Source organism: Grus americana, chromosome 2 (assembly GCF_028858705.1).
Source record: "Grus americana isolate bGruAme1 chromosome 2, bGruAme1.mat, whole genome shotgun sequence".
NCBI lineage: Eukaryota > Metazoa > Chordata > Aves > Gruiformes > Gruidae > Grus > Grus americana.
In genome coordinates this window covers 8279457-8297734 of record NC_072853.1, presented here as the reverse complement: position 1 = coordinate 8297734, position 18278 = coordinate 8279457, and the positions used below count along the sequence as shown (strand labels likewise).

The window sequence follows — 18278 nt, the reverse complement described above, 5'->3', positions numbered from 1 at the left end:
ATCCACTAAGAACAATATTTTCTGCCTTTTTCAAGCATTTATTAGCCTCTCTCCTAGTTATTCTTCAAATTTAGCACTCTCTGCTCTCACCTTTCCCCCACCTTGTTACTGTTTTTGGTCTTTAAGCTGTGCAGAACAACACAAATATCATGCCATAAAGAAATATTTTCCTTAGCTCTGTCAGAAAGACATCCAGACTGGATCACTAGTTACTGAAAAAGACTCAAACTGACGAGGATACACTTCTCCTACCATACTGTGATTAAAGCTTCAGTGTGGATTTTCTCTTGCAACAAGATTTCTCCCAAATTAGATACCAGAAAAAGTTTAACTTTGGTAACAGATTAGTATACTGAATCTCAGGCAAGAATGAGCTAAAGTCATTTCAGGCTCTAGACACGACCTTTGAAAGGCCTCATACACATGACACTATCAGACCCAACAATAATTCCAATTTCCCAATCCTAATCCAAGCCAAACAGGGCTAACTTTGCATTATTTTAGGGTTTATAATCATAGGCTAAATCGTGATTCAGGCGGGGATTGTTTCTTGCTATGTTATCAAAATGTTTTCTTTTATAAAATAATTCCTATGAACAAAAAATATGAAGTTTCCAAAGTCAGAACTGACATTTTTTCCTTCTCAACACCCAATTCAGAAGCCGGGGGCTTTGAACAGACAATCTGATCTTGATTTCACCTCCATTACAATGTGTACGCGTGATTTAAGATACTTGCAATAAGACTACATGCAACTCAGAACATTAATTTAACAGCACACCTCAAACACGGTACCCTTTCCATCTTGTGTCTTAGTAGGAAACAATTTTAAAAATATACCAGTCATATCTAGCTAATACACTGGACATCTTGCAATACGCTGAAAAGGACTTATGGATGAAGATGAAAGTGTTTCTGCAGGCAAAAGTCTTGCATTAACCTGAGATACTACAAGTACTGCACACCGAAGGTATCTGAGCATGAAGATGGCAGCATTACTGACAGATACATGTGGATTCACACATAATTTTAAGGATCAAGTGTAAATGGCACTTTCATGGGTGAAAAGTAAGGAAGAAGACAGCTGTGGGAGAAAGTTCCAGGGAGGAAATGGGAGACAAAATTAGCAACAATATAGTGTAACATTTACAGCAAATAATACTTTTTAGATGTTCTAATAATTTAGGATTTAGAAAAACTTTCTTGGTGCAAATATAGAAATATGAAGGCAACTTGCAAGGGCTAGCTAAAAATGAGATATGAAGGTAAGAACTGATGAAAAAACTGGGTAATGTATGTCCTTACAGAAAAAGAAAAAACCCAACATAACAACATAAAAATCAGAGCAACTACAATAAATGTTGTTAAGGAAAAAAATGGAACCAAACTGCTAAGCAAGGACTCGGTGAGGCCATTACAGAACAAGAGTGGAAATTCAGTGACAGATGATGCTGACATATTGCTGACACCCTGAATGAATTTTTTGTCTCGCAATCCTCAAAAGAAGCTGAAGGTCACAGAAGAAAGTGTGGAATAAATTTTCCAGTAGGAAAGTGAAATATGAACATGTCTTAAGATCACTTCAAGGTTAACAATAAGGAACTCAGCATAATTAAAACCTGACAAAGTCGTAGGTACAAATGAGTGATATGCCACAAAAAGCAACTCAGTATTGAAGAAAAAAAGAGAAGCTGACAATTCTGAGTAGGAGGATTACAGTCATGTTAATAACATTTAAAGACTTCTTTCCCTCAAATTAAAAATGGGTGTGACTGTAATTCTGAAGCAATCAGCAAGCACTGGAAACTAACTAAAGCTGTGTAACAGATCAGACAGACTTTGATTTATGTAGAAAATTAAAAGAGAAAAAAATAAAAGAGAAAAATGAAAGGAGAAAAATTTAAGAGAGAAATCATCATCATCATCATCTACAGACCTCCCTTGGTCCTTGCTCTACTTCCATAAAGTCCACCAAAGGTAACTAAGCAGTTAGCTGTCAGTGGTGTACTGCCACCTGATCCTCCCCTGGGAAATCACAGACCTGCACACTTCTGCACACACAAAGTGAAAAGTCACTGAGGCTACCAGAGAAAGAAATGAGTAGGCTTTCCAGTACACGCAAGAAACATATTAATAGAGGAATAGTGCTTCGAGCATCAAAGTAAGGCATTAGTAAAATCCAGTGTAAACAGATGTAGCACAAGATCACTCAGCTTGAGATGTACTTAAATTCTTTGCTGATTTTGCTTCTGTGCAACTTCCAAGTTAGGGGAAAAAAAGGCATTTTATATTAACAAGACTCTAAAGCCGAGGTGAGGAGGGGGGAAGAAAAAAAGAAAAGCAGCAAAGAGATTCTGTGCTCTGAGAATTCAACATTTGATTTGATAGAGGAGTGGGGCTTGTAACAGTTTGACATCAGACCGGTGAGAGTCATTGCTGTATACAAGGAAAGGGATAAAGAAGTGATCAATGCTTAACAACTTGTAAACTCAAAAGGCTGGAAATATGGATTAAAAAGTGAGGGAGAAAATGAATTGGGAATATAAACATTTACTTACAAAATGCTATCAGCAAATTCAGATGGTCTAACAAGGAAGACGATAGATTTTAAGATGAATCAGACATTGATCAGATTTAATACTTGGAGGAGGAAGAATCACTAATTTTTCTAATTAGAGTCATAGAATCACTTAGGTTGGAAAATAGCTTTAAGATCATCAAGTATGACCGCTAACCTAACACTGCCAAGTTCACCACTAAACCATGTCCCTAAGTGCCACGTCTAGATGTCTTTTAAATACTGCCAGGGATTGTGACTCAACCACTTCCCTGGGTAGCTCATTCCAATGATTGATAACCCTTTCGGTGAAGAAATTTTTCCTAATATCCAGTCTAAACCTCCCCTGGTGCAACTTGAGGCCATTTCCTCTTGTCCTATCACTTGTTACTTGGGAGAAGAGACTGACAGCAGAGACTTGAGAGAAGAGACCGACCGATAAGCAGAGAGGTATGATGAAACAGGAGGAACAAGTGGAGCTTGGAGAACACTGTGAGGAGAAACGTAAAATGTCAGCAAAAAGTTAGCAGACACCTGTGAGGAAAAAATACTGAGCAAAAGTCTTGATGTTTGCACTCAACAGTCACTTCCAATTGACAATTATTTCCTTTTCTTTCTGGTTTTGTATATCTTATCATTGTTAATTTCTAAAGTGCCTTAGTAATACTGTACATTGCAAATATTTTTAGCAAAAACTGTGCAGTACCAAACTTCAAGAAAAATATACATACATTAAAATTACTTCTACCAATACCTTATAAGGTTTGTCTCATTTTAAGAGGAACTATATTGCCTACCACAAATTATGTCACTTAATTATCAGTTGAATCCACTATTCTTCTGGAAAGAGAATTAGTGCAAAAGCCTGAAATTAACAATCAATCTTATACATTTTTTTTATATTGATCTATACCTTCTGGTCTTGCATAATTTCCCTGGTAACAACAAAATTAACTACAGATCTTTTCAACCAACTACCAAATCAATTGAATTTTTCTTTATTTATCTCACATGTGGGTGGCCACGCTGACTTTTGTCTCACATAAGCAACTGCCATAAGGAACACCTGCACTGTTCTTCTCGGAGCTGTTACACGCCTGCAGATCACTTATGTTGCACCCTTCATTAGAAAGGCAGCGTGAACTCAGACTGAGGAGAAGTGTCATTTGTCCCCAGGGTACATGACTTTAGGACCCCACAAGTCTGTTGAACTTCAGCCACAGGACAGCACTGTAAATGTTAACGACAATGGTTCATCTTTGGGCATGGTTCTACAGCACTATGGTTAGAGAGCACACACAGTTCTGCACAAGCAACACCCCTTCATGCTCTTCTGTCGCTGGATAAATGCTGTGTCAAGGACCTCCTGATTCTTTTAGATGACAATGGAACTAAGTGCCCATGCACAATGCAGGTATGTTACTTTAAAAACCCTGAAAACACTTGCTAGAAAAAAGCTGTATTTTCACACACACACACGTACAAATATATGTGCATTTGTTCACTCATATTTTATACACATGCAAAAATGTATGCATTTTTATATGTATAAACATGTATGTGTGTGGGCACATAAACACACATACAGGCAACACGTAGTAAAAAATTAGTTTAGGAAAAATTTTGTATGTGTCTTGCATGGTCATTCAAAATTTAGTCCTTGCAAAATAATACTCATTTCACAATAAATACATGAACATTAAATGTAGCTGATTTAGAGAAGAAAAGAGCTCTTACCTGTTTTACCACTGTCACAGTGCCAGGTGCCATGGTAACGACAGAAGCAACTGCAGTGGCATCATGGGTTTCCGAACCCAACTCAATGATTTGCTGCAGGATGTTTACAGCTGTTGGATCAAGTCTTTCACCTTATCAGAAAGACAGTAACGGTAAGATTATTACAGTAAAACAGCTTTAAGGGTACGTGAATCTAACTGCTACAGGCACTCTTTCCCTTCTGCCTAAACCCTGACTCACAGCGCTGTTTATAAATTTCAAATAGCTCAATAACATGACAATTTAATAATAGATCTATGGCAGGAAAGTATTCCCAAAACTTATTTGCCTGAGGAATGCATGAATCAGCAAATGAAGCCACACTGCTCATTCTTATGCCTATTTGAAAGAGATCTAAAAGAATAAATTGAATAAGCAAACAATATGTACAACTCATAGCAGTAACTGTACATTAGGAAGCTGCAAGACTTTACAAATCCTCATGTGCATTTGCCAGACATTCAGCTTAAACAGAACCCGAACTCTATACCTATAAGCATAACAGTTACTTGGTATATCACAAACCTGTGTTTACCATCTGTCCGGCCATCTGCAATACCCCTCAACCTAAAAGTACTGTTATCACTACTGTGCTGAAGGGAAAACTTAATTGCTTGAGAGAGCTCATGCCTATCATTTTATAAGTATGAGATCAGAACATGTTTATCCTTTTTTTTTTTAAAAAATCTTCTTGATGTGTGTAGCCCTGCCAAAGGATAGGCAAGTTTACAAAAAAATGCCATACATAGTTGTACTCTCTCTTCTCCCAAAGTGTGAAAAGGAAAGATTCGGAAGATGGAAAAATTTTTTTTGTTATGCAGGAATACGAATTCCCCTTCTGTGGCCCACCATTCCCAAACGCCCAGTGTCAGCATGACAGATACATCTGAAAGGGAAAGAAATGCTCAGGGTCATGTTAAAGCTGCCTTATATTTGCTGTAATCACTGTTGGAGCTAGGAAAAAGTCAGTAAATAGAATAAACCTCATCCCTTAACCCCAAACCCTTTCAAACTGAGGCTGATACTGTGATGGCTATCTAGATCAGATAATTTCTTTTCAAACAGAAAGTAGTTATATTTTGTTATCTACATAAGAAATAAGATTATCTGAGTACTGAAAATGTTTACTTGCTTTAGGATTTTTTTCTATGTAACTGCCTTTTAGACATAATACTACTGTTTTTCATAACAAGAGGGAATATGTCAGAAGAGTATCCAAAGCTGGATGCACTAAAGGAAATCAATCTACTTCAAAAATTACAGTTTAAAATAAAAAATGTTATGTAGAGCATATGCGATGATCATGTTTATTTTAATTTAAATATATAAAAGTATAAGAAAAGTTCTCAAGAGGTTTGTACTCATTCAGAATTCCCAGTCATTAAAATAAAACATACAGAAATTGTCAGTAACATAATTTAATTGCAACATGCTTGGAAATTCCATTAAAAATGGGAGTTTTTGAAACATATCTGTATTACAAACTATAAAGACCACAATGGTAAACAACTGTAAAATGTTATCTTCTGATAACCAATACATTCCTTTACATATATAAAACCAAGATATATGAACACCTACTCTAGTCTCTAATGTTGTCACACTCTCAGAAACCTGAACATTTTTTCTTTTCTTCTAGCTTTTGTTATTTCCCACTTGGCAATCATAATCCCACTCTTGTTCTTCCTCAGTCTGATACAGAATAGCTTACTTTGTTTCGTGTATCATCAAAATTAAGTTTGTTAGTACTGTCTTGGGAACATGGTAAATGAGCTATTCCACCGTGTCACTTCTGCAGGCTGGCTGACTTAAGCAGGGAGAAAAATAATAGCTAGAGAATTGCCATTAGACACACACCATCTACTCTGCCAAGATAGCTGATTTCATGATATATTTAATAATACAGGCAGGAAATGCCACACACCTAATAATAAAGTGCAAACTAGAGTGTGATAAGTATTAATGACTTAAGGATATAGAAATTAATAAAGAATGGTCATTTCTCATTATTTATCCTCAAAGAAAAATATAACCCCCTAGAAGTAAGTTCTGGATGAACAAATTTCATCATTTTTAATAGTTTCACAGGAGATCATATATTGCCCAATATACTCAGAAGAATTAGATATTTATGAAAAAAGATATATTTTGTGTTCCAACCTAAAAAAAGGTAACTTACCATTCTCAGAAGTATATCTAAGGTTCTGCAATGCAGCTACGGCAGCTTGAGTGCCTTGAACATCTTCTCCAGCCTCTGTGATATGGAGATACTGAGTGGATGCTTCTTCAGAAACTTCAGCAGTTAACTTGAAAACAAAACCCAGCCAAGGTATGAATAATCTCACTCTCATTTTAGCAATTTAGAGAATAGTGAGAGTTCTGAGTTTAAAGGAATGAGTTTTGGACAACAAATACTGTTGTCCACAGAAATAGTGGGTGAAACAGAATTCAAGAACAACATTACATGGGAGTCAGGATATCATCCCATAGTTTTCTTCTAGATTCTACTTCAAAAGTTGTTTTAAGCATGCTAAATTATCTTTACTTCATTTTTGTTGCACAGGTATTTATAACTAACAACAGACTTAAACATAGAATGGTTTGGGTTGGAAGGGACCTCAAAGATCATCTAGTTCCAACCCCCCCTGCCATGGACAAGGACACCCTCCACTAGACCAGGTTGCCCAAGCCCCATCCAACCTGGCCTTGAACACTTCCAGGGAGGGGGCATCCACAACCTCTCCGGGCAACCTGTTTCAGTGCCTCACCACTCTCACAGTGAAGAATTTCTTTCTAACATCTAATCTAAATCTACCCTCCTTCAGCTTACCCCTTGTGCTATCACTACACTCCCTGACAAAGAGTCCCTGTCCAGCTTTCATTCATTTTCTATCATTCTTATTCTTATTCTTATTCTTACTTTTCACCCCAGAGTTTTTTAAAATCTTAGGGCCAAAACCATGGCAATTTTGCTTTACCTCCCACTTGGTCTCCCCATCATGTTCCACTAGCTTCATTCCATGCTTGTTTTTAAGATGTCTGTTGAACTCCCATTTTGTACCATACACAAAGCTGCAAACAGGACATTTAATGCCACCTAAAAGGAAACACAAACACATTTCTTGAGTTATTTTCATATAAATTATTTTTCAAGGCAGTAAGGAGCCATTTAATTTGACCCCATCTCAATCAAGCCACATAACTCTAATTTAAAAGAGTTTCCTTTAGCCATGTGTCCAACATGAAAAAAATGGGAAAAAAATAAAGTGGTTAAACTCTTGCAATGCTTAAAGGACAATTTTGCATAATGGTAATGGAAGGAGTCTGGAACAACTCATGTATCTGGGAAGCTATAGCAATCCTGCTTCCCTGTCTGCATGCCTCCCTTCAGTGGACGTGAAGTTGCAGGAATGCTGTTCCCATCCTTCCCCCCTCTACACCTCTCTCCCTGGGGAACACCTACCACTGACCAATTAGAAAGAAACAGCAGGAACAGACAACTGCTTGCATTAGTCTCAGACAGAGCATCCTTTCTGCAATTAGGTCCATGTAAGAAGTATTGGTTTCATCTCAGGAGTTAGATGTTAAGGGAGATAGCCAAACTATAACAGAGACAACATAAACTGCAAAGTAAATAATAAATTATCTACCAGGCGAGAACTTGTGCTTGCTTTGCTAACAACAGCCATTCTAGAAGTTGCATGCACATTAGAAAGTTGAAAGTTTTTTTCAATGAATGACAACATACTAACTTTGACCAACCCTATCCCAATTTTTGCTTCCCCACAAAAAAATACTGCAAACCCAGGGCATGCTTCAGTCTGTGCAGAATCATTCCCACAGTCATGGCTCTGGTTAAAATTCAAGTTTAGCAGTACCAATGGAGACTAGTCCTAGTTTCTAAGTGAAATTTCTTTCAAGTCTGAGGGTGTTTATGACTTAGGTTCTGCTTTAGGTCCACCAAAACCAAAGCCTAGCACATGTTTTAAATAATTCGTAACTAATGCTTTTGCCCTGTAAATATTCCTTTATTTCAAATCACAGAGTTCCCTAGAGACTATTTTTAATGCCTACTCCATTATATAACATTGCAGCTTCAAATGTAAATTGTATGTGTAGTCCAAAAACCTGCAAGACTGGGGTCTCTGATGATCTTCAATTTTAAGTGTCAGTTCCCTGTTGTCTTGCAAAGCCCTGGTGTGTGGCCTTCAGGACACAATGCAAAACAACAGTGCACTGTACTCTTTCAGTAAGTGCTGGGATTTAAGTGCTTATAAATGTCACTGAGATCTTAATATTTAACATACACAGTAGTAGCATACTTGAATATTTTTTTAAATGGATTTTCTCTTAAGACAGCTGTTCTAGTTTTCTCAAGTTTCAAACAAACATTATTAAGTTTTTTTGGCATATTATCAAAGTAAACTAGGAAGAGTTAACAATGTAGTGTCATCTTTACCCAACTATCTTTGCTTTTAAGAGTTTCTACTGTTTATGTTAACACACAAAACTGTAAACCTAACTTTTCTATCTACAAAATGATGCATACAATGAATTTAGCACAAAGTTTACTGTTTGAGTATGCAGCATTACAGGTAAAAAACTGAGCATGACGAAATCATAAGCATCCAATTTTCTACACTAGATTAAACAGCCCTTACTTCTTTTTACTTATGAAAGTCACTTGGTCAAATGTCAGATCTCAGCTGCCTGTAATTATGCAAATAAGTATTTCTTTTTTTTCTGCACGTTGACTAAAGCAGAACAAAAATAATCTGCAGGTGATGAATTGTCGCATTAGGTGACGAGAACTCACTGTAACAAATCTAATGGCTAGGGAAGTGCGTTATGACACTTTAGGAACTATGCCACCAGATGGCTGACTCCACATTATCATGGCAAATGATGACTCTTACTCCTCATGTTCAAATACTTCAAATATACTGTCATAAGCTAGTTATAAGCCAAGTCTTCATTGCACATAGTCTTCTATGAATAAGGTGATGAGAAAAAAACATTCTGTTTTACAGTAATGGAAATCTACCACATGGTATTCTACCGGGTGAAAAGAAATAAACTTTTTATTTTGATAAAAATGAATATAACTACACCCAGTTGCTAGGGTCTTTCACTGACACTTAATATTCCTATACAATTTCCCTTCTTTGCTCTCAATCTAGTATAAGTCTTCACCAAACTTTGCTATTATAGCAGATGCTCAATACTCCATCTCTAGACAAAACTGAAATAGTTTCCCTATTAAGGGAAACTCAAAAATTCACAAAAGCAAAATACCTTTGTTCAGATTAGGACAAAGATATTATCAGTTACAGAAAATGAAATTAAATATTCATTTCACACCAATCTGCAGCATTAGGAAAAAACTGCTGTTGTGAAAGAAAGGACACTTTTCCATATTACTTTGATATTGAAACCATTATAACAATACACCAGATAAATCAAAGCTGTAAGTTTTGTCATTATGACTTTAATTAGAGAACAACTAATGGAAGCACAGAACTAAACTGGTAATATATAACTCCATGTCAGTGACTTGATATGAAAGTTTAAGAAAATTAATTTCTAGACGATTCTTTAAAGTAATGGGTAACATACAGAGAAGGTCAATGAATTACACACCTTATCTACTTTGAATACCAAAACTGATGTTTGCAACAAAACAATGCACACAAATATTATACAGCTCCACAACTTTTTTCCATCATGGCATTGACACTTGCTTTCCAAACTATTTATTTATTGGCCTAAAATCCCCAAAGACAACTATTATTTTATGTTAAAAGAAAGCATGTGGTATAATAGAAAATAGAAGCCACAACTAGATCATCATGTACATACTGGAGAAGTTTGCTGCACAAACACAAATAGAAAATCCATTTCCCAGAGAGTGCAGAAATAGGTAAAGAAAACAACGGATGGTAGGGAATATCAGTAAAGAGTAAAGAAATAATTTCTGGAACAATTTTATTTGACTTGTCCAGCACAAAGCAAATGAAACTAAAAAAGGAAGCTATCAAATGGCAAGGTCTCGCAAAAAACGTAGCAGATAACGCATATATATATTACTCTTGTCCCCTAAGCAGAATACATCAAATTCTTAGAGTATTTATTTTCCTTTATTACTTTAAAATACTAAAATAAATGTCAGGTCATAGACTTCTATTTAAACAAACAAACCAACCAAAAAAAACCCCAAAACCCAAGCATTTTTCTGATCCTGGCTGATCCTTATTTCTAATAGAAGCCCAGAAATTAAATACTGCTGTCTGTCCCTGGCAATGCAGTTGCTCAAATGAGCACGTTACCTCTTCTATTCTATGAATCATTGATTTATTTATAAACTCATTCTAGGAATCTTGAGTAGAGACCAGCAGTCTACATTCCTATAAATATTTCCAATTAAGGTTATTTGCAATGTCTGCAATGCAGTCAAAAAACAGTTGACAGTAGAGAAGATGAGCAAGTATGAAGGCAATTCACCCTGGGCTCCATAGGTAACTTAGAACAAGCAGAATACAAAAAGACGAATAGAGACAGTTTTTATTAGATGTTAATCTCTGTTAGCTTCCCTTCTCACTTTTTTTCCAAACGCTTTTGCTTGCTGGTTCTCCTGCCTTTTCCGTTTTGTCTATAGTCCTTTAATTTCAAAGGACTTCTTTAATATCAGGTCTGAAGGGTCTTATTCCCTTATATGAATACATGAATAATTTTCCAAAATTGCTTTTCAGATCTATGAATATGGTAAATTGAAATTTGATAGAAGCTAGTCAGGCAGCAAGTTGCAACTGCTGGCCCAAGCAGCTCAGAAACATATACCTTGTTATACGGCATAATACATACATCCACAACAATCTGTTTGTGCTGTGTGACCCAGATACAGAAGATCTTCTGATTCCAAAATCAGGAAAATTTTCATTAACTTCAGTAGGATTCATGTTTATCAACTCCAAATGCAAATTCTAATTAACTCAAGCCTCCCACAAGGAACATTTTTTTTTCCCCCAGTGAGATACCAAAACATTGAGAAAAATGGACTTTTCTACAGTGTGATAAGAAATGTGCAGGTCTTCTGTTTTTATTTTGAGCCCACATGTAAGATCCACATGATGTGTCATATAGCAGGAAATGGAGCTGGCAAAGGAGCTGGCATGTGGGAAAAGTGCACCTACTAACATGGCTTTCTTCATGGTGGAGTCCTGATAAGAGGCTATGACTTCATAGCTACTACATGGATTTGAAGCCCCTTTACTGCTCTAAAACTCCACACAGCAGGTGAACACATGGAAAGCAGGCACAGCACTAATGGCAGCACAGCAGATAGAAATGCTGTGTAAGGAAGGGAAGAGAAAGAAGGATGCAAAGTCAGAGATGGAGAGCAGAGCAGAGCAGAGCAGAGAAGAGAAGAATATTTTAGTTGGAAGGGACCTACAACAATCATCTAGTCCAACTGCCTGACTACTTCAGGGCTGACCAAAAGTTAAAGCATGTTGTTAATCACAGAATCACAGAATCATAGAATGGTTAGGGTTGGAGGGGACCTCAAAGGTCATCTAGTTCCAACCCCCCTGCTGTGGGCAGGGACACCCTCCACTAGACCACATTGCCCAAAGCCCCATCCAACCTGGTCTTAAACACTTCCAGGGATGGGGCATCCACAACCTCTTTGGGCAAGCTGTTCCAGTGCCTCACCACCCTCACAGTCAAGAATTTCTTTCACACATCTAATCTAAATCGACCCTCCTTCAGCTTGAACCCATTACCCCTTGTCTTGTCACTACAATCCCTCACCAGCTTTTCTGTAGGTCCCCTTCAGGTACTGGTAAGGCTGCAGTTAGGTCTCCCTGGAGCCTTCTCTTCTCCAGGCTGAACAACCCCAACTCTCTCAGCCTGTCCTCACAGGAGAGGTGCTCCAGCCCTCTGATCAGCTTCATGGCCCTCCTCTGGACTTGCTCCAACAGCTCCATGTCTCTCCTGTACTGGGGCCCCCAGAGCTGGATGCAGTACTCCAGGTGGGGTCTCACAAGAGTGGAGTAGAGGGCCAGGATCACCTCCCTCGACCTGCTGGTCACACTTCTCTTGATGCAGCCCGGGACACGGTTGGCTTTGTGGGCTGCAAGCGCACACTGCCGGCTCATGTTGAGCTTCTCATCAATCAACACCCCCAAGTCCTTCTCCTTGGGGCTGCTTTCAATCCATTCCTCACCCAGCCTCTAGTCGTGCTTGGGATTGCCCTGACCCACATGCAGGACCTTGCACTTGGCCTTGTTGAACTTCATGAGGTTCTCACGGGCCCACCTCTCCAGCCTGTCAAGGTCCCTCTGGATGGCATCCCTTCCCTCCAGCGTGTCGACCACACCACACAGCTTGGTGTCGTCGGCAAACTTGCTGAGGGTGCGCTCGATCCCACTGTCCATGTCGCCGACAAAGATGTTAAACAGTGCCAGTCCCAGTACCGACCCCTGAGGAACACCACTCGTCACCATTCTCCACTTGGACATTGAGCTGTTGATCACAAGTCTTTGAGTGTGACCATCCAGCCAATCCCTTATCCACCGAGTGGTCCATCCATCGAATCCATGTCTCTCCAGTTTAGAGACAAGGATGTCGTGCAGGACAGTGTCAAATGCCTTGCACAAGTCCAGGTGGATGACGTCAGTTGCCCTTCCCTTATCCACCAATGCTGTAACCCCATCATAGAAGGACATCAAGTTTGTCAGGCACGATTTGCCCCTAGTGAAGCCGTGTTGGCTGTCACCAATCACCTCCTTATTTTCCATGTGCCTGAGCATAGTCTCCAGGAGGGTCTGCTTCATAATCTTGCTAGGCATGGAGGTGAGACTGACCGGCCTGTAGTTCCCTGGGTCTTCCTTTTTACCCTTCTTAAAAATGGGGGTTATGTTCCCCCTCTTCCAGTCGGCAGGAACTTCGCCAGACTGCCAGGACTTCTCAAATATGATGGCGAGTGGCCTGGCCATTTTATCCGCCAGTTCCCTCAAGAAGGGCATTGTCCAAATGCCTCTTAAACACTGAAAGGCTTGGGGCATTGACCACCTCTCTAGGAAGCCTGTTCCAGTGTTTGACCGCCCTCTCAGTAAAAAAATGCTTCCTAATATACGGTCTAAACCTGCCCTGGAGCAGCTTTCAACCATTCCCACTGGAAACCAGGGAGAAGAGCTCAGCACCTCCCTCCACACCTCTCATCCACCGGAAGCTGGAGAGAAGTCCAGCTGGAGTGGGGTCCAGAACTGCACGTGGTACTAAAGGTGAGGCCACACCAATGCTGAATACAATCCCCTCTTTTGACCAGCTGGTTATGCTGTGTTTGATGCACCCCAGGATACGGTTTGCCCTCTTGGATGCCAGGGCACACTGCTGACTCCTATTGAGCCTGCTGTCGACCAGCAACCCCAGATCCCCAGATCCCTTTCTGCAGGGATGCTCTCCAGCCACTCCTCTCCCAATCTATACTTGTGCCCAGTGTTACTCTGTCCTAGGTGCAGAATCCGGCATTTGGACTTGTAAAATTTCATCCCATTAATCATTGCCCAATTCTCCAACGTGGTGGACAAAGCATGTCCACCACAGAAAAAAAAGGCTACTCTCTCTCATCTCACTCTAATGTCATCATTATAAGATTACTCCTGCATTGTCAGCAACTTTACATTTTTTTTTGTTTCAGCGGAAAAGAATTATTTTCAGAAGTGCATTTATCTGGCTCCCAAAGGGGAAGGAAAACTTAATAAGTGTATGATTAACTTTATTTGTTCAAAACATTATAAATATGATCCTTAATTTCATATTAACAGAATTCAATCTCAGGTACATGTTCTTAAGAGTGGCTATGGACAAATAATTCCTTGCAGTGCTCACATATTTGGAAAGTTAAACAAAGCTCCCCATAGTGCACAGTTCTTCCTTCACCAGCATGACTACAGAACAGAGGTTTTGAGTACTGACCAAGTCAATATTACCTCTTTAAAACAACTGCAGGTTTGCTGACAACTTTCACTGTCTGTGAAAATAATCGTAAACTTCTACTATACCTTTCCTGCCCTGAAATTTATAGACAAAGATACACTTTTTAAATTATTTTTAAGATCTCAGAAGATACTATAAAAAGGATGGTAGCCTCTATAAAGAAAATAGGGAAAGCACTTTCTAAAATTATCAGAAACAAAATAAGAAACTCTACCAAGCATTAAAATATTTTCAACACAATTTAATATTTTATCTGGCTTTCTCATCTTCTTCCTCACTTGCCCCCACACGAAGCACTAGAACTAGAACCCAGAAAGGTATCCGAGTGCATAGTCAATGATTTGCTTTGGTTCACCTGCCCACTGCACGATAGAAAAAACTACTTATAGGAGTCAGAGAACTTGTATATGAATCTTTTGCTAGCACCCAGACACTGCAAGGAATGAGTTACAATTTCTGATACCTGTATCGAGCAGAAGTGAAGGAACTAGTGGCATTGACCATCTATCTTGTCAGAAGGATATAGGACTTCAGCTGGCATGAAATTTATAAACAAAAACAACAGCCAGGAATATAACTTTTTATGCTACCACATAAATCTACTACAATCTCGTTTTCTCTTCCCCCTTACATTCCGTTAGCTCTTATCCTTAATCTTGAATTTTCAATCCTCCCCAAAAACCTTCTTGCCTTTAGTTAGTTTATGTCTGACAGCAATTTCTCTAATTGACCAGGTGTCTGTATCTAATTAGTTTTATTTGTCTTTATCCTTGGGTTGTATGACTATAAATTTACACAGACGGCAGTAACAAGCAGTTGTTCTAGGCACAATGAGGTATTCAGGACACTAACATAGAGACGTAATGTAGAGAAATGGAGGCCTGGTATGACAGCCTTCAGAAGCAGAGACCCAGGATGCAGCACTGTATTGGGTTTGTGTGGCAAGGTTTTCGTAGTGGGGGGGCTACTGTTGTGGCTTCTGTGAGAAGCTGCTAGAAGCTTCCCCCATGTCCAACAGAGCCAATGCCAGCCGGCTCCATGATGGACCTGCCGCTGGCCAAGGCCCACCCCATCAGCAACGGTGGTAGCACCTCTGGGGTGACATAGTTAAGAAGGGGAAAAAAAACCCCAAACACCAGGAGCAATTGCAGCCAGAGAGAGGAGTAAGAAGATGTGAGAGGAACAACTCTGCAGATGCCAAGGTCAGTGAAGAAGAAGGGGAGGAGGTGCTCCAGGTCCCGGAGCAGAGATTCCCCTGCAGCCTATAGAGGACCCCATGCCAGAGCAGGTGGATGCGCCCAAAGGAGGCTGTGATCCCATGGGAAGCCTGTGCTGGAGCAGGCTCCTGGCAGGACCTGTGGCCCTGTGGAGAGAGGAGCCCGCGCTGGAGCAGGGGGCAGTGTAAGGAGACCTCCCCCTGAGGAGGAAGGAGCGGCAGAGACAACAACGTGTGATGAACTGACCACAACCCCCATTCCCTGTCCCCCTCTGCCGCTGGAGGGGAGGAGGTAGAGAATCCAGGAGTGAAGTTGAGCCCAGGAAGAAGGGAGGGGTGGGAGGAAGGTTTTTTAAGATCATAGAATCAAACACTTCCAGGGAGGGGGCATCCACAACTTCTCTGGGCAACCTGTTCCAGTGCCTCACCACCCTCACAGTGAACAATTGCTTCCTAATATCTAATCTAAATCTACTCTCCTTCAGCTTAAGACCATTAAAGCCAACCCATCACAAGCACAGAGGAGGGCAGACACGGCATGATAAGAAATGGGGCACAAGCTTGGCCCTGAAGAACCTACAGCTGTAAACAATTCAGAAATGATTAGTTAAAAATATGCAAATCTTGAGCTGGATAAAATTGCTTTTAAGGACAACAAAAAATAGTATTTAACATACATGAAGGGGACCATAAACAGTAAATTTGGATTTAATCTGCAGCTACAGATCAATGAAAAAGGAAAGGATAAATGTGTGTAAGCAAACATGTAACAATGGCCCCAACTGGAAGGGGAGAGGAAGATTGAAACCATCAAGATGATCAACATACTCCTCCCAGTGAAGAACTCTGGATGCTGACAAGGTACTGTAACCCTCAGCCCAACAACACCACCAGAGGGAAACCACCCATCTTAGGACTCAGAGAAACAGTGGAAGTGTAACCATAACACCAGAAAAGGAGTAGAAAGTAAGAAGTGTGTGTGTCACCATTTTAATTGTAATAATAATACTATTGAAACTTGTTTTGTATATAAGTACTATAAGTATATTTTATTTTTTTAAAATAATTAGAACTAGACCTATGGTGATCCTTGAACTAGACTATTAACATTTCCATTATACTAACAATAAATTATTAGTTTTACTTACATAGATACGGTGTGCTTTCTTTGCCCATAAACAAGATTCTGAGAGTAACAATTTGTAACTAGTTCTACCTGTACTCTCTTATCCCCCCATTTTTCCAGTGGGGGAATAATTTGCTGCCATTTACTCTTCAGTCTCTTTCCTTGCATTTGCGCAACCTTACTTTTAGTTCAACCTTGCAAAATTGTCATAGAAATTTATCAGTAGAATGATAGAAATTTATCATTCATTTCAACAGATAGTGATACTTTACTTACAAAAGGAGACAAACAAGTGAAAATGATAAATGTATGCAATGATGAATAGCACAGCCAAGGTCAGTCAAAACTTTGGTTCAGCCATCCTTAGAAACCATGAACTAAAAACAATGAATAAAGGGTAAAAGGTGGCCATTTCATAATTACTAAAAAGTAGTAATGATTTATCACATAACACCCAATGAACTGAAGAACACATATTGCACAAAAGTCTACCTTTGCACCAAGTTTGCTTCAGCAAAAAAATAACAGATCTCATATGGTGAAGATATACCTTGTTGGAGAAGAGCTTCTGCTGCTGGCTCCCCAGAACCGACATTTACATACTCTTCATTAGGATGCTTTCTGTTGTAATGCCTCTTCAGGGAACCAGATATGTTGCAGGAATAGTGGCAATGTGCGCAACGGAAAGGCTAGGAGCAAATAGGAAAATGTTAGAACACATTTCCCGACCTCCTCAGGATACAGGTCTAAGCTGCAATGTTTTGATCCCGAGAAAACAATTTCATTTCTGGTTTAGGCATCTTCCAAGGAGATCTTCGAAAATGCAACATAAATGGAAGTTGTAACTAATTGTTATCTAAAATTTGGTACTTTTTAGTATGTGCAAGATGCCAAGTATTCTCAACATTGTAAGATTATTACCTACTTTTCATAATTCAGTAAACTGTGTTTTCATAATTGATGATCACTGGTCTGACCACGTGGAGACTTTCTACTACATGGAAATGACTCAGCTGCCGTGAACTTTGGTCTGAAAAGGGGGAGTAAGAGAGCTAAAATAACTGAAGGTACAATATGATTGTACAGCCAACCTAATTTAACAGATAACCGTACCTGACAGGGTTGATCTCTTCCCTTTCCTTCCCTTGTCTCTCCAACACGTTCCCAACTGCTTCCCTTTCACTGGCACTTGCATTCATTTGACCATTTGGTAAGCGATGTTTTGGGAACTAAAATAATTTTTAAGAACATACATCTCCCTTCAACTGACAAGGAGAGACACTTCTAAAGAAAAAAGTTTAGGAAAACAAGTATATGTGCCTAAAGTTAGCCTTTGAGAATAACCTTTTGACTGAGATATGTCACACTTACAGAAAGCTGGACACAACCATTAGGGTCCTGGAAAAGAATGCAGACATTGACCAAAGTCCTTGGGGAAAAGTCAAGTACCTCAGAATGGGATGCAAAATGGTTCATACACAGCAACCAGGCCCACCTAAAGCTAGTCAGCAGAAAATGGTTGGTACAGAAATGTTTATTAAGAAGCTGAATTTGAAGCAGGGAAATGTCTGCAGTCAGGATCCATTGACCAGAACATTGCCCTA

General features: G+C 39.3%; 1 protein-coding gene across 5 annotated transcripts in view; it reads right to left on the bottom strand.

The window, feature by feature from the left end:
* ZFAT (zinc finger and AT-hook domain containing) overlaps positions 1–18278 on the bottom strand; it is a 105888-nt gene that overhangs the window by 11226 nt on the left and 76384 nt on the right. For all 5 annotated transcript variants that reach the window (XM_054814712.1, XM_054814713.1, XM_054814711.1 and 2 more), the window contains 4 exons: positions 17225–17363; positions 7312–7430; positions 6513–6639; positions 4295–4425 (listed from right to left, as the gene is read on the bottom strand). In XM_054814712.1, the coding sequence (XP_054670687.1) occupies positions 4295–4425; positions 6513–6639; positions 7312–7430; positions 17225–17363 (516 nt within the window). The remainder of the gene's footprint in view (positions 1–4294; positions 4426–6512; positions 6640–7311; positions 7431–17224; positions 17364–18278) is intronic.